The 16,512-nt window shown below is 37.9% G+C and overlaps 1 protein-coding gene across 1 annotated transcript; it reads left to right on the top strand.

The window, feature by feature from the left end:
- Positions 1 to 243: 243 nt before the first annotated feature.
- Positions 244 to 16,286, top strand: LOC122998079 (xaa-Pro dipeptidase-like). The gene is made up of 15 exons (XM_044374715.1): positions 244 to 309; positions 2,157 to 2,340; positions 2,884 to 3,011; positions 4,748 to 4,811; positions 6,957 to 7,004; positions 7,430 to 7,491; positions 7,894 to 7,938; positions 8,841 to 8,916; positions 9,933 to 9,979; positions 11,213 to 11,281; positions 12,267 to 12,344; positions 12,686 to 12,834; positions 13,686 to 13,870; positions 14,245 to 14,436; positions 15,508 to 16,286. The coding sequence occupies exons 1-15, from the start codon at positions 293 to 295 to the stop codon at positions 15,649 to 15,651; spliced, it is 1,488 nt and encodes a 495-aa protein (XP_044230650.1). The 5' UTR covers positions 244 to 292; the 3' UTR covers positions 15,652 to 16,286.
- The last annotated feature ends 226 nt before the right edge of the window (positions 16,287 to 16,512 follow it).

Raw genomic sequence — 16,512 nt, 5'->3', positions numbered from 1 at the left:
TTTCACTACTATTTGTGTTAGAAGTCCATTGGCCTGCCACATTTTTTTCGACCCTCTTATTAGCTTCTCATTTTACGTTTTTTTAATTTGTTTAACGCTGGTGTTTGCTCCTACTGACCGCTCCAATTGATAAAAGACAGCCAAAGTTGGAAAAATAACCTCAGAATAGCTCCTCAATGCAATTTCGCTGATGAGTCTAGTATTTCCTAAATACCTGAACGCAGCACAACGCTACGTCACTTGCTTAAGAGCAGTACAAAATTCACGTGACAGGCTGGACCAGTGTATCATCATGGCTGCTGCACCTCAGTGAGTTGTGTCTTCTTCTTTCTGACAGCATTTTCACTGACTAGTATACGTATTTATCCGAGGTCAGATAATCAGTACTGTTGTTAGTTTTTACTGTCGGACCACTGCAATGTCTTTTCGCAAAGCTCGCAGGCAGGATTATATAGTTGATGCCAGGCAGATTCACCGTTACTAAGTTACCCTGTCTGTCAAACAAGCATACGAGTTCAGTTCGTAAGGAAATAGCTTAACTAGTGAATTTCTCAACGATTGATAATGGATGTTACATATATTTAAACATTATACAACAACAACGATTTTTTTTTACAACTTAAACACTCACTTTCAGTTTCTAACTAGCACTTGTAGTTGCTTACAGTAAAATGTTTTGACTCCTCAGGAATGTAATTTTTCTGCTTCAAGTTTCCTAATTTGTAAACCGACATCGAGCTACATTCAGTAATCTCACTCATTTAGTACGGTAAATCCACTTCCTGGTGGTCTGAACTACTAGTGAATGACTGACTTAAAATATTGAAATATATGGCCAAAATCTTCATAATCATACTTGTGTTATTTGTATTTCTTTATTGTCATAAAGTGTCTTACCATTGTGTCTGACAGTGGCAATAATGTCTCACACTGTCACGTTTTTTACTTACTGCACTCATCAGCACTTTTGTCTTTACCAAGTTCATTATCCAATTCTGAAAAGCAGAAGCAGAAAGCAGAAATTAATGGATTATATGTGGCTACAGTAAGAGGACTTGTAGAAATCAAAATTGCATATGGCACTGTAGTAGTTTACATGGATATCTGCAAAAAACTGTTGTAAATGTGTATTATAACCTATGAATTGAAACAGTATGCGAGGCCAAGGATGTAACAATTTGTTTTCTCATCCAGGTAACATGCCATATATCATATAGTAATTATGTTTCACTGATGAAATAATTATCTCTATCTATCTATATGACTTCTGCTGGTCATTAGATAAAACCACACAAGGATCTGCTGAGATAATCACAAATTTGTCAGCCATCAGCAGGCATAAACTTGCAGATTACAGAGACTGGAACAAACAACAGGCACACCTTAAGATAGGCTATTAAGTAATTTAGAACACCAGAAACAATGCCCTCAGAAGTTATCGCTGAGCTTTAACACAATCTAAAAAAATGGACATTATAAAATTTCATGAGGTTTTTTTTTTCTTTTTAATGCCTTGGCTATCGCCAGGCAGGTTTTTGGATTGCAGTGTAGTAAATTATTGTGTCTATCTCCTTCAATAATAACTACATCTACCATCTCACTGCAGCTGATCTATCCTCATAGATACAGTTACACATGTAAACTCAGCCAACAATGAATGATACAGAAGCCATAAAAATACTGTGGGGGTTGTGGATTAACTTTTTATACAGTCCAGGCCAAATCAGATGTGCTGCGTTTGTTATCTTATCAGTAAAGCCACGGGCCAGAGAACAAGATTTATAACCAAGACCTATCACGTTACAAGGTTGTCTATCTGAATTCTGTCTTAATGCTTTCTGAGGACAGGCTGGTTAGGCTAAGGATTACCTTCAGATATGACTGAAACATAATGGGTCTCGGTAAAAAGATGATTCACCAGAATTTGCTCACCGAATTTCTTATCATAACTTTCACTGTAGCCTCCAGAATTCTAGATGAAGAGTGATCGTAAGTGTTGATATGAAAAAACATGCAGTCATTGACAGAAAGAGACTGGTAATAATGCCACATCACAACAATCCTAATCTAGACACAAAGTCTCCCAGTTTATTGCCATTCTCTTCAACCACTAGTCCACCCAGGGACTCCAAATACATGTCTCTTTGTCCTTTCAGACCCGTCTACTGGCTTGGTAACGACACCTTGAGGGTGTCTGCTGCCCTTTTTGCTGAGAACCGTCGAAAGCTGTGCAATGGGCTAAAAGCCAAAGACGGAGTGGTGCCAAAGTCATTTGTGGTGCTACAGGGAGGAGAGCAGTCACAGAGGTACTGCACGGACACAGACCTCCTTTTCAGACAGGTAAGCAGTCTTTAGTTGACTCTGGGAGTGGTACAACACTGAGACTGGGGTGGGAGTAAGGCCTTGCATTTATTTATCCATCCATCCATCCAGCCGTGATCCTCAGGTGGTTAAACTAGCAGTGAATTTAAGTCCCTCCAGAATGCCGCGGATCAGTCTCCCTAAAGAAAAGTGCCCAGAGGGCATTCTGTCAAGGGTGCCCCAAAAACTTCATCTGGCTTCTCTTAAATTTGTTAGTCTCCTTGCTCTGTCACAAATATGTAGGCCAGCCACCCTGGAGAGAAAGCACTTGTATTTATGATGTCAGTTTTTCTGACACTAGCATCTTAACTTGTAACTATAATTGTATTTGAACAAAAATCAAAGGACACACTCAAAGTTTTGTTTTGTTGTTGAGTTTTGTATTCACCTGTGTGGATTTATCTGGCCTAATCAAGCAGAACATCTTATATTATCATGTGATAATCCCTAACTTTGCTTTTTTCTAGTTACCTATTATAATCTCCCTCACTAATGCCCTGAATGATTGTTTAATTTCTGTAGGAGTCTTTCTTCCACTGGGCTTTTGGAGTAACCGAGCCTGACTGCTACGGAGCCATTGATGTGGACTCAGGGAAATCCATCCTTTTTGTTCCCAAACTGCCTGAAAGCTATGCCACTTGGATGGGAGAGTGAGTCACACTAATCTTCAAAGAGCTGTATATGGCCAGCAATCATCAACAGCTGGTTCATAGCTGTTAGCTGTAACTTGAAGAAAGGGTCATGTGCTGCAGTTACATACAACATACATACAAAAACATGTTTATACTGGGTGTAAGAGTGTTTGTATTTATTTTATTCATTGTACATTCAACCAAGAACCGTTAAAGACTTAATATTTTTTGTCATCATACAAACTTCTAGTGATGTTTGACTAAACTAGTCCACATGCTACATGTGTGAGAAGAGAACATCACTCAAATAAGTTTTGAATATCATGAATCCTCCTGCAAAAGGCCTAAAATTCCACTTAAAAATGACATGAACTTGCAGATGAACAAGAATAAATTGAACATTTGGCTAGAGCTACAACGATTAGTTGATTAATCAATTAGTTGTTCGACAGAAAATTAACTAATAATTAACTATTTTGATAATCAATCATTTTAGTCAGTTTTAAGCAGAATTGCCAAATATTTGCTGGTTGCAGTTTCTCAAATTTGGATTAAAAACGCAAGCGAGTTGGTACTGATTTGCCCCGCTAACATCATCATCACTGTGGCTGTTTCTGCTTGTACTATTCCTCCCTGCATCATTTTCTAACTGATCTGCTAAACAAATAGCTCCAAATATCTCCATATATTGTTGTGTTGTCAGGTTTTTAACACCACTAACGAAGCTCTGCTAATATAGTGAGGAACACATTTCACTTCCAGTAAATTCTTTACGGTAAAAGTCTCCCATTATTTAGTCATTTAAAAGCTTTTAATATGAAGCAGTAAAGCAGGAAATGTTGGGTTTTCATCAGCGGTAACTTAACACGACTCTGATATGGCTGCCCCTCGGCAGGCTTCCGGAAAGTTGACCAATCAGAACAGAGTGGGCTCTTCGGGAGGGGGACCTTAAAGAGATAGGAGCTAGACTGCCTGTTAGAGACAGAGGCTGAACTGAGGGGCTGCATAAAGGGCCAGTATAAGATAAATAAAGAGTTTTTCGAACCTTGAGTCATGCAAAGCTACTCTAGTGGAGTCCCAGAATAAAAATGTAGAGCCGGAAATGAGCATAATAGGTCCCCTTTGAAGACATCACCTTTGACTCTTAAGAAATTATGACAGACATTTTTCACTATATTGTGGCATTTTATAGACAAAACAATCTATTGATTACTCGAGAAAATAATTATAATTTATAATGAAAATAACTGTTAGTTGCAACCCTACATTTGTCTGCTTTCTTTGAAATCCCAACAACAAGCTGATTCCTGTGCTAGACTAATTTGTGATGGCATTTAAGAAATGGTGCATGCAGTGTTTTTGTTTTCCTTGTGGTTGTGTGTAAGATTTTCATGGAAACCACTGGACATAATAACTGGGGAAATAACCTGCAGACTCTTGACTAGGTCACATGTTTGCTCTTTCCTGATTCCCTGAAACATCTTTTGTCATCTGACATGTATTTTTAAAGATCATTTTCACTCAGGAATTAGTTGATCAGCACTTTTATCCAGGTTCCAGGCACCAGGTTCTTGATTAGTTGTGCTTCCTTCTTCTTATCTTTGTCCAGAGTACTTCAGTTCTGCACTATAATTTATCTGATATATTTTTAGAGACTGACAGACTGACCTCTTAAAATGCCTAATGAGTGTGTATGTGTCTTATTTATTTTTTGTCTGTTGACTGTACCTTTTGTGTTTTGCATTTGTTGACAGGATCTATCCTAAAGAGCACTTCAAGGAGAAATATGCTGTCGATGAGGTGCAATACACCTGTGATGTAAGTCTGCCTGTGTTTGTGCTCATCTATATAACCTCTCTGTGTGTGACCTATTCGCTATGCAGTAACTGAACTTTGACATTAAGTCACTGAGCCATGAAGTTACAGGAAAGGACATTAGTGCCTCCATAGACTTTTTAAAGGTGAAAGTCATCATTCTTTCATTTGAACCTGTTGGCAAAAAATTACACCATTGGTGCCAGATATTAGGACTGATACTAGGTATACTGGGACCTTCAACAGTAGAAGGTGACATTGCATCCATTTTTACTGCAGAGGTTGGATCGTTTACATCTTCTCAAATAAATATGTCAAGTAAAATTCAATTATGAAGCACTGCCAACCAAACAAATGTGTCACAGTGTGTTATTCAAAGAGATATTAATGGAAATGAACATGCATGAAAATTTCAAAGATACTGTATGAGGCCAGTTTGTTTGGATGTTAGGTGCATGTGCACACATTTGTGTGAAAGGATGTCAAATGGCTACTGACTGAGAAAATGTGGACTCTAGGTGGGCACACACAAAGCACACGGAGCATCATACAGATAATCTGAATACCCCTCTGCCAGAGTTCAACCATCAATGTTCAACCACCAAAAATCTTTTTTTATTTTGAATTTTATTTTAAAACTAACCGGCAGCTCCATTCTCTTCATTTCAACAGCCTTATCTAAAAACTACACCCCTGCTTAGGCTGGCTGTAATACCTATTTTGAGAGTTTGGGAGAACAGTCATGTATATCAGTGCTGACAGCAGATTCCCAGGGGAGCTGTATTGGAGGGTTGACAGCTCCAGAGCTATTTTGGAGATGCGCATGTTGACAAATCAAAATAATGTATTCAGACTGTAATATAACAGCTTTCACGGCCAACAAATCACAGAGAAGTTTGCATTTGAAATGATCACATATAATTTTACATTAATTTCTATATTTACACTGTGACCTTTTAATGACTCACCCTGCAGATGATACTTAGGTATTTTTACATCTCCGCATTTGCCTGAGGTGTTAGATTTCCTTATTAGTCACAGGTTACCATGCAAATGATCACTTTAATCAACAGCCAATTCTTCCATGACGCAATAGCAGGTCAACACTGCAGTATAATATTAGAAAACATAAACTCACGTAATAACATCCTCCTCCTTGGTGTAACTATAACTGTCATCTAGTCAGACAAAGAAATCACTCACTAGTGTTCACCATTCATTAGGCAATGCTGCCTACAGTAGGACTTAAAGGAGAACAATCTTTCTTTTTGTTCAGAACTGGGTCATGAATATTTCAGCAGTTGTCTATTTTTCAAACACTCAGACATGGATGGTGTTGTCGTACACACACTTACTCAGGAAGGGCCTGCTTAATATGCAAACAATTCATCTTTAGATTGTTGAACACAGCAGTTTGTGGAGACTTGAAATGTGAATGCTATGCTTTTAATCATTTCAAAGGCTTGAGTTTATTTTCATGTTCATGTTCAAGTATGTGCAATGAGTCACATTTGCCTTGTCAGACCTACTGTATGTTGGGCTGTAAATAAGTTCTTTAATTTTACAAAAACCCATTAGTGTTCACATCATATTTTGTTTACTCTTGTTTTTCCCAAGTTTTGTTATTGTTCTCATTGCTCTGCAAATGTCAGTCTCCTGCCCGGCTTTACTTGACTGACAAGTGTGTTTTTATTTCAGTGGTTTACAGCTACTGCAAACATGAACGAATCTTATTCAGGCATTAAAAACTCAAATATTTTGTACCATATACTTTCAGTCAAGTCAAGTCAAGTTATTGTTGCAGCTAATCATTGATTTATTGAATCACTATTGTGCTTGTCTATTAAGCTTCAGCTTGGATTTTGTGGGGTAATAATAGTTTTAGAGATAATAACTATCCCCAAATATCAACACAGTGTCTGTGAACATTGAGCCAGGGATATGTTACCTGACATTTACACTGTTGGCAGAGGAGTAATAAAGTCGCTTGAGGTTTGTCATTCAGTGTGCTGCTGAGTACCAGAGAGACCACAGAGCCACAACGGTGCCTGCCAGAGTGACCTTTATTCTGCAGCCTGAAAGCAGATTAGTCTGCTGCTCTACTGTGTGTATCAGTCTCCTAATTACTCCTTGTCTGCTTCCTTACAGATTGCTGATGTCCTCACCAGCAAGACACCAGCAGTTCTCCTAACACTGGTATGCAGTTTGTGTCCCCACATTTAACTTACTACTTATTTTATCCATTTCTAGGTTCTTCTCATTCATAGTGTAGTTAGGACAGTGCATCACAGTAGGCTAGTGAAAACTACTCCTACTTAAAAATGTGGTATGGAAGCCTCATCCTACCTCAACTTGCCTGATGGTATCTGCCAATACAAATACAAAAAGTGATTTTAATGGAGAGTTTCAGTGTCACATGAAGATTTTTGTCACTTTGTCACAAATCAAAACACTGAATCCTCTCAATTTGTTTGTGTTTAAGCTGTTAGATATCAACTGCTAAAAAGTGCAGTGTGAGAATTAATGTAAACTCCTTTTTACTAAGAGCTGTCAAAAATGTTTTGTCTTTCTCTGACAGTGGAATAGATTATCAGCCTGGTAACTCTGTTTTTTCCATGCAGCGAGGAGTGAACACAGATAGCGGGAGCACCTGCCGTGAAGCCTCCTTTGAAGGAATTAGCCGGTATGTTTAATTGGAGTCAATTTACATTAACATAATTATACTTTGTTCTGGGAGGTTATTATTTTTTTTCTTTTCTTTTATAACCAAGGATGCAACAGACTCTTATGCATACCGATTGTTACTGATTAACCTAATTCTGGTTCATAATTTAATTAAGCAAACAATCTTGCTTTTGCTTGTTGGTTATCATTTACTGGCAATGTTACTGTTGTCCTTAGTACTGGTCTTTGTTCTTTTTTTAAAGTGTATATATTACAGCCTTTTATGTTTCCTACAATCTGAACCTGACTACTTTAGAAAAAGAAATCTCATTTATTTAAATGGTAGTATAACCGTTTGCATAAAATTGCATTTATATTCATAATATTGTTTTTTCTTGTTTTTGTTTTGTTTTTAAATCAGCTTCCAAGTGAACAACACTCTTTTACACCCAGTCATTGTGGAATGGTAAGTAACAAAAATTTTCAGTAATATTATTGAGAAAGCCCACTCAAGATAAGAATAAAGACTGTAGCCTCTCCTTTTAATTTCCAAATTTTTCCCTCAGTCAGACTCAGCTACTTATAACTCACAAACCTTGGCAATTACAGCTGCCCAGTCAGGTAATTGTGTGTCTACAATCAGAAGCAGGGGCTTTTCTGTGGGTTGTTTTTTTCGCCTTAGTGTTAGAAGCCAGCCTGCACAGATGTAATGGACTTCGTGCTTGCCTGGTTGTCCTTGGCATTAGAGTTGGCACCCTCCAGATGAATTGACATTTTCTGAAATAAGGAGGAATGCTTTTCAGGCACACCTCCTGGGGAGAAAGACTTGATTGAACCCCTCTGCCCTGTATTAATGGTCTGGGTTTTTCTTTTTTTTTTACTTTCATTCTTTCTGTTATTAAAAAAAATCCTGAATGCTCTAGAGTATGTATTTAATTTCTAACTATCTAAGGTGAAACATTTGCTTTCCTAATACAAATGAGAAATGGTCTGAATCAGTAGGCAAAAAACTGCAGTTCTTATTAAATTAAATTTAAATTTAAATCAGACACTTTTTTTATTGTGGTATGCAACCTTTTCTGAAGCTCTGTAATAGCAGATTATGAGAAAGTTTCCCTTTGGAATTTCAAGAAACAATAGGTCTTATGTACATTATATACAATGTTCCTTTGAATGATGGAGGACAGTTATTAGCAGTATAGATACATTTCAAAAATGTGTCTTTTCAGCCATCACAATGATACTTCATTCTTTCAGCATAATGTGACGGTGGTATGAATTCTGTACTGTTAGGTTTTAAATGCCACTTTCTGTGCATGGATGACCAACAGAGCTGGTTTCTCACTTCTTGCTTCTGTGTTCCTGCAGCCGCCTGACTAAGACAGATATGGAGCTGGAGGTCCTGCGCTACACCAACAGGATTTCCAGTGAAGCCCACAAAATGGTAAGATTGTCCTCCTTAGTTACAGAGCATCTGCAAGGGCTCACGGATTTATATATTAGAAATTTTCAAACAATACAAGAAAGGAATCGCAAGAATGGAAAGTTTAGAGCCTTAAATTAAACACCCTAAGTATCAAAGCACTGCACACAGCTCATTTGTTTTAAAACTTGCTCAGGGGATTCAAGATGTCAGGATCTTCTAAGGCCATAAAATGTTTAAATGTTATAGATTTTAACTTCATCCAGTAGCTCAGAGGGTAGCAGTTAACTGTGATAGCCTTTGACCAACAATCTGTAACATTAAGGCAATATTTTACTTCTGAAGGCAAGTTTCGCTTCTCACAATAAATAACCTCTTCAGGGGTTGAGGAGCAGTTAACCTCTTAATGTGATCTGCCTCTGGCTTTGTTTTCTCCCTGCTGTTTCTCCATTGTTAAGAGTGTGATCATCAGACATAGTTTTAGGAGGTGTGGTGTCTTTCGTCTCTTTGGAATAAAAACAGAAAATGTTGTCCTATATAAGCAGGTGCATGAGGGCACTTTTCTTTATGCTCACTTTGTGTAAATCCTGTAAACTATGCTTGAGGGAATAATCCACAGTTCATGGTGTTATGTTAAAAGTGCATCCAATAGACAAAACGAAACTTACAGGAAAAGCTCATAAATTGCCATTTTGCATATGAACTGTGAGTGAACAGCAAATAATAAGTGACACTACAAACTATGACCCTCATTCTACTGACCACAGAAACATTTGCGCCCCAGGTTGCATTTAATGTCACAAAGTGACAGAGAGGAGCTTCATCAGCAGGGTGTAACATGCATGGAGGGCCAAGCATTTTGAGCCACTGCACCATCAGTTTGACACAGAAAACAATCATGAGGTTTGCGTGCTTTGCACATAGGGTGGACATTGAGATGAATTTCAGAAGAGTCGGTAACATCTGGCCCAGTAGTTTTCTGCCTATATCTCTGAAGGACATTACATATAAGCACTTAACTCACCTTTTCTCTGTAGATCATGAAGAATGTGAAACCTGGACTGAAAGAATATGAAATGGAGAGGTAAGTGGTGCATTTTGACAAAGGATCCTCTTTTATAGGTCCATGTTTGGTGGCAGAAAATAGAATGTCCTATATACCTGTATGTTGGGATTGAATCAATATTTATTTTATTTTACATTGCTTTCAGATTGTCTCATGATAATAAACTCTGTGGCATCACTGGTGCTTTTCCTTTGAAAGACATCATACTGACAGTCACTGCAATCACTAAGTCAGTGTTTTGGCAAAATATAATTACTAGATGAGCCCTTAAATCTGACACGTGAAAGTAATGAACCAGCTGTTTGGATTACATCCTGCTGGTTCAGATTGAACAAAAAGAAATGTCATGTACTTCAGTAACTGTATAATTGTTATTGTGTCATGAAATAAGTACTGTAAGGTTTTTGCTTGTTGTGGGTGCGCTACTTTATGTCACGTGCTTCACAGGGCCGTAATGACACTGGTTGACCTGAAATTGTCAGGTATACATGGTGCTTTACTGTATACCGTAGGTACAGTACCAATCAAAAGTTTGGACACATTTTCTCATTCAAGTAAATGGGAAGATATGTCCAAACTTTTGACTGGTACTGTACCTACGGTAAAAAGTGTGAAATATAGGATGAAATACTAGGCATGTACATTATTACTCGAACAGGGTCACAATCAAATGGAAGATCAATATAGATTCAGAACTTAGTTTTTGGCCATGTTGAATAATGTCACAATGAAAATTAATAAACATTGTCTGATTCGCCAAAAACACAGATCTCAACAGAGAAACAACTATTCCATAATTTGAATGCTCATAATTTTTAAAGTCAAGCTTAAGAAAGTGGGAGCAAAACTCACAAAAGAGTAATATTTTATGGTTTGCTCTGTTTATGTTTACATATTTAAGTAAGATTATTTGCTGTGGGGGTTTTTTTTCCCAGTAATGTGTCAGAGCAGCTGTCAGTCAGACTCATTTGCCTCTACTGTATGAGAGGAACCAGGAAACATGGGCTCATCACCCTACATAGCGTTGCAATGCTGTCGAGATCCATGGAAGTGTTTGATGTGTTCGGCCGTGTGATGATTAAAGAATGAGCGCTGAATGAATTCTTAAAAAGCATGGAGTCAGGAAGAGGGCAGTGAAAGTCCTTCAGCTAATTGGTGTTTTCTCTGATCTCCGCTGTGCTGAAATTGTTTAGTTTCCTTTTTCTTACTGGGCTTTTTCTTTGAAGGAGTGCTTTTTCTCTCCCCTTGCAGCTTGTTCCAGCACTACTGCTACACCAAAGGAGGGATGCGCCACACCTCGTACATTTGTATCTGTGGAACGTAAGAGTTTGTCAATAAATTCCTTACCAGTTTCATTTCTGACGTACTCAGTTACTTACATAATTATTCTCTTAATGACGTACTTAATTAATTGCACACCGTCTATGATAAGAATGTTGTCATCAATGTAATTAAAGGATACTTTGAGATTAGAGAAGCTGCCCCTTCAAATCTTTATATCAAATACCATATTCACATGTTAACCTGAGTATAAATGAACAAACAGAAATATTCGCATCATAATATAGTTAAATCCAATACAACAACAAAAAACAGCTTCTGCCATACAGTTAAATAAAGACCCCTCTGTCAATAACAATTAAAAGGTTTCATGTGTAATATGTGAAACTGGACAGACATGCATCTTATGATGACCTCTCCATATCCTGTACTATCCTTCAAGCCTCTGTGGCTCTCCATCACCCTCAGAGATTTGAACATGAAGTATCATCAGGATGCATACGTAGCTGGTTGTAGAGATATTGGCACTCAGTAACAGTCTCCCAGGGGTCTTGTTGGCAAACCAAACTATGCTTTTGAAAACAGTACAGCATTCATTCATTCTCTGTTGCCAGCTAGCAGCATCATTATGGATGAAGAATTTTGAAACGTTATTGCTAATCATGCACTGGCCTTTTGTATTAAAGGCCATGTGTAATGAGCATTTCCTGGGGATTAGTGATCAGTGGATGCCAGCTATTTTCCTGTTCAAATTAAGATCTTGAACAATTAGGACCCAGCCACCACAATTATTCTTCAAAGACGCAATGTGTTTAGGCTTTCTAGTCAAAAGATAAAGGGAGATAATAGGAACTGAAAAGACTGGAATCCTATTGATGCTTTGCTAAAATACATCATTTAATTAAAAATTGTTGTAACAATAGCTTTATGAGTCACATGCAATTCAGTTACCATCATGTGGTAGAAGACTTATTACTGTTTATGTCTTTTTAATTCATGTAATCATGTTACTGTTCAACACCAGGGGCAATAACTCCTCTGTTCTTCACTACGGTCATGCCGGATTTCCCAATGACAAGACAATTGTGGATGGAGACATGTGGTGAGTAGCTCTCAGCATTTTTTAGCTCTAAGCAGTTTATAATGTGAGCACCTCACAGTTCTGCCCTGTGACGTACTCACAAACTCTAGATTCTCAAAAAGAGGATTGTCATTGTCGCACCACTTCTCCAAATGACCATCTGCATAATGGTCTTAGGTGAATGAAGTGTCAACAAATGGCATAGGTTTCATTATGTTGCTGTTCTGTTGAAATGATCTTTGTTATTTCATCTGTCTGCCTGTTTTGTTGCTCTGTCAATAACACAAAAACACTTTTGACACAAACAAAACACTTTGAAATTAGAGTTGATTTAAACAGTTGAGACGTTTTGTCCCCTGCAGTCTGTTCGACATGGGTGGAGAGTACTACTGCTACTCCTCAGACATCACCTGCTCCTTCCCAGCCAATGGGAAGTTCACTCCAGACCAGAGGGCCATCTATAACGCCGTCCTCAAGTCCTCCCTAACTGTCATGGCTGCCATCAAACCAGGTTATCATCTTTTAATCAGTTTTCTGAGGGCACAGTACTGACCTATAGTACGTAAAGTAAAGTAAGCTGAGAAAAGGTACTTAAATTTTACCTTTGCCCTTATAGAAGTACCACCAGCACAGAGGTGAATCACACTTTATTTGATTGCAATTTATGGGTACCTTTATTGTTGTTTTTATGTCCAAACCATATTTAAGGCCTTTTGACCAGGCCGCTATCAGGCAATATTAGCTTATTGCAGATTTATCATTATTGCTGCATATGTTGGCCAATAAGTAAAAAAAAATTGCAGTACAGAAATGCTAAGAGTTGGTTTAGAAACAGTGTCTCCATTATATAATTTGTCCAGCAGAGAGCATGTACAAGTTTACTGTAAAATGTCCCACTCACTACATATCTTGGTCACAGTTTATTAATAAACAAATTTAACGGATCTGTATCAAAAATGTTTGTTTTTGTTTTGACTTTTATGTCCAAAAAAGAATATATGCCTAAATATCATTATTGGATTTGTAAAAATGGGCCTCAAAATCTAGTATGGTTTGGGCTATAATTACTGCAATTACCTGAGGAGGCTTTTGCATGTTTTTCATTTCAGAACAGAGTGATTTTTAACTACAGTTGCTAGTGTCTTGCCAATTATATATTCTTTGTACACTTCCAAGCAAAATCTAAACCTGATCTCATACCTATATTTTGAGAGGCTTTGAGGTCACCACTTAAATTATATATTATAAAAATATAAGTTGGTTATTTACAATCATTGGATACAAATTTTGTAATCATGGTTGGATGGATTTAAAGTTCAGGATAAAAAAAAAAAATCTTCTGTTCTTTCTGTTCTGCTGAAGGTGTGAAGTGGACTGAAATGCACCGCCTGGCTGACCGGGTTCACCTGGAGGAGCTGGTGAAGATCGGCATCCTGACTGGAAACTTGGAGGACATGATGAGGGTCCACATGGGCTCCGTCTTCATGCCTCATGGCCTGGGACACCTGCTGGGCATCGACGTGCACGACGTGGGAGGCTACCCTGAGGTCAGAACAATTGACTAAAATTCTGAAGTTGCCCACATCACAAACCAGCAATAGGGTACAGTAGTCAGGGTTGTATCAGTCAAAGTCTCCAGACAGTAGAAGAAGAAAACGCATTCCTGTACCTGGAATACTGATGTGTCATCAATAACAGAGAGATATTTGGTGCAGAAGTGAGAGCCAAACAAAAAGAAGCCAAACTGCAAGAAGTTCAGAATAAGGGCTGCAGAAAGGGGAAGGTGAAATATTGCCTGAAGGAGCTGACATAATAAAGTGTCATCCATTTATACCTCATCATTATTTCAGTTAATCAGTAAACTTAAAACAAAGTTTTATTTTTTAACTGCATAGCGGTTTTAAACTGTACTGTTGTCCAGGGGGTAGAGCGTATAGACGAGCCTGGACTGAGGAGTCTTCGAATGGGCCGCCTGGTGGAGGAGCGGATGGTCCTCACCGTGGAGCCAGGCATATACTTCATCAACCACCTGCTGGATGAGGCCCTGGCCAACCCTGCACAGAGCTGCTTCATCAACAACCAAGTGCTTGCTCGCTTCCGCGGCTTTGGAGGGGTCAGTCTGCCTGCACAGTTTTATTTGTTTGTTTCAGAGTTTGGTTTCACCAGAGGGGTAGTAGAAATGAGTTGAGTTGTCTACAGGATTAGTGCTACAAAGCCCACTAATACTGCAGTTAATTCACCAGAGAAGCTTGCAAGGCACAATGTCTCAAAATGTCTACGATCCCTTAAGCAGTCTCTGTCATTATATCTATCCACTGTGGTTTTCCTTGTCCCACTCTACAGTATAACTGTCTACACTCTGCTGCTTTAGACATGGATTTGTGTTAAAGTCACAGACTGCAGGGTTTAGGGAATATCAAAGAATTTTTTAGGTGTATTTAGACACAAAATACCAGGGAATCTGATGAATTCCAAAAAGAAGTCATGAAAAGACCAGATGATGAATAGCCATCCAGCCGTTATAGAAGAGTAACTCGTAAAAACCTTTCTGAGCTGATAATTTGCATTATTAACCCATGAAGGAATACAAGATTCAGGATGCAGATATGCTTTGACTCTTTAATGTCTTATGTCTTAAAACCTTATTTAATGAAAACTCTTGAAATCTTAAAACACTCAATTTTGACAAGGCAAGCAGCACAAATATCAGTCAGGTTGTCAATAACTCTCCAGTTTAGCGTTGTAGCTCCTATAATCCTGATCAAATAGCCATTTTGAGACAGTTTGAAAATGTTCACTTTTTTCACTTTCAAGTAGGTCGTCCATATAAAATAAAATTGTAGGTTTTTTTCTACAACCTGTGTCACTATCTAACCACTCATGTATCTTTCTCTGTTGGATTCACTGTGTCTGATTTCAGCCGTTATGACGGTGAATTATCATAAATTATAGGAATGATGACCAATATTATGAAATTGTTCAAAAAAAGATAAATATTCCTAAAAAATGCTGTGGGAGGTTCACATTTAACTCAGTTGAACGCCCATGTAACTACAGCTCACATTCTGAATATGAAGGAATTCGTATGTCTGTTTACATCTTTGCATTGATGATGTGTTTGCCTTTGAACATCTGCTCTGATTCTACCGTGTTGAGCTGATCACTGTTTCTGTACTGTGTGCAGGTACGCATTGAAGATGACATCGCAGTAACAGCGAATGGTGTAGAGCTGCTGACTTGTGTCCCTCGTACTGTGGAGGAGATTGAAGCGTACATGAGCGACTCTGCAAAACCTTTCAGCCCCGTCGTCAACAGTGAGAAATTCTGAATGACAACTCTCAGTAAAGTCCGAGCTGTAAACTGTGATGTCAGGGATTAATTGCTGCAGATCAACAACAAAGTAATATTCTTCTGTGAAACTGAAGTTATTACTCTCATTGTCATATCCCACTTATACAACAGATACACAATCAAGACTATTAATCAACAAAGCAGCAGAATTAACACGACTATAATAAGCAAGCAAACATTAACATGTTCATTCAATATCTCATCTAAGCTTTCATAATGGTTTTAAAACAGTCTTAAATGTTAGCAACACGACACTTTGAGGGACAAACTCTTCTTGAATACTGTAACAGTGTTTATTCATTTCTGTGCCTCCTGGTAAGATCAATTTAAAAAATGTTTTTTAAAAAAATTCTTATTCTTATATTCCTCGTTGTAAACATTGATTTAAAAAATGCTGTTAAATTGAATTAAATAAACATTTTAATTTGCTACTACGTGTAGCAGGTTTTTATTTGTTAATTCAATTTGTATTTTGTATGAACACTCTTCTTAAAGGTTATACAAATCAGTACGATGGACCACAGAGTTTCTGTGAACCTTGCAGTTGTCATCTGACAGGAGATAATTTTGTTATGAAGATAAGGCAGTGTTAAATAAACATGTATTATTATATATTTGTTGTAACACCACCTTTGTGCTTCAGATGGATGAGTTGAATCAGAGACATCATTTTATCATCTGCTATGTGATGTGACACTGAAGCAATTTAGGAATCTCACCAGGAAGCTTTGCTACTACTTAGTAATTCTAAATTCTTGGAAAAATCAAGTCAAGCCATCATGTTGGCACATTCAGAATAGTTATTTCCCTCTTGGATTGAATTGATTGCATACTCGAG

Source organism: Thunnus albacares, chromosome 1 (genome assembly GCF_914725855.1).
Source record: "Thunnus albacares chromosome 1, fThuAlb1.1, whole genome shotgun sequence".
NCBI lineage: Eukaryota > Metazoa > Chordata > Actinopteri > Scombriformes > Scombridae > Thunnus > Thunnus albacares.
This window is presented reverse-complemented; position numbering and strand designations above follow the sequence as displayed.

Bases quoted from the DNA above. Each gene is read 5' to 3' on its own strand.
- LOC122998079 (XM_044374715.1), top strand. The intron at 7,939-8,840 runs GTAAGTAACAAA...GTGTTCCTGCAG, and splicing joins CACCCAGTCATTGTGGAATG to CCGCCTGACTAAGACAGATA. The intron at 9,980-11,212 runs GTAAGTGGTGCA...CTCCCCTTGCAG, and splicing joins AAAGAATATGAAATGGAGAG to CTTGTTCCAGCACTACTGCT.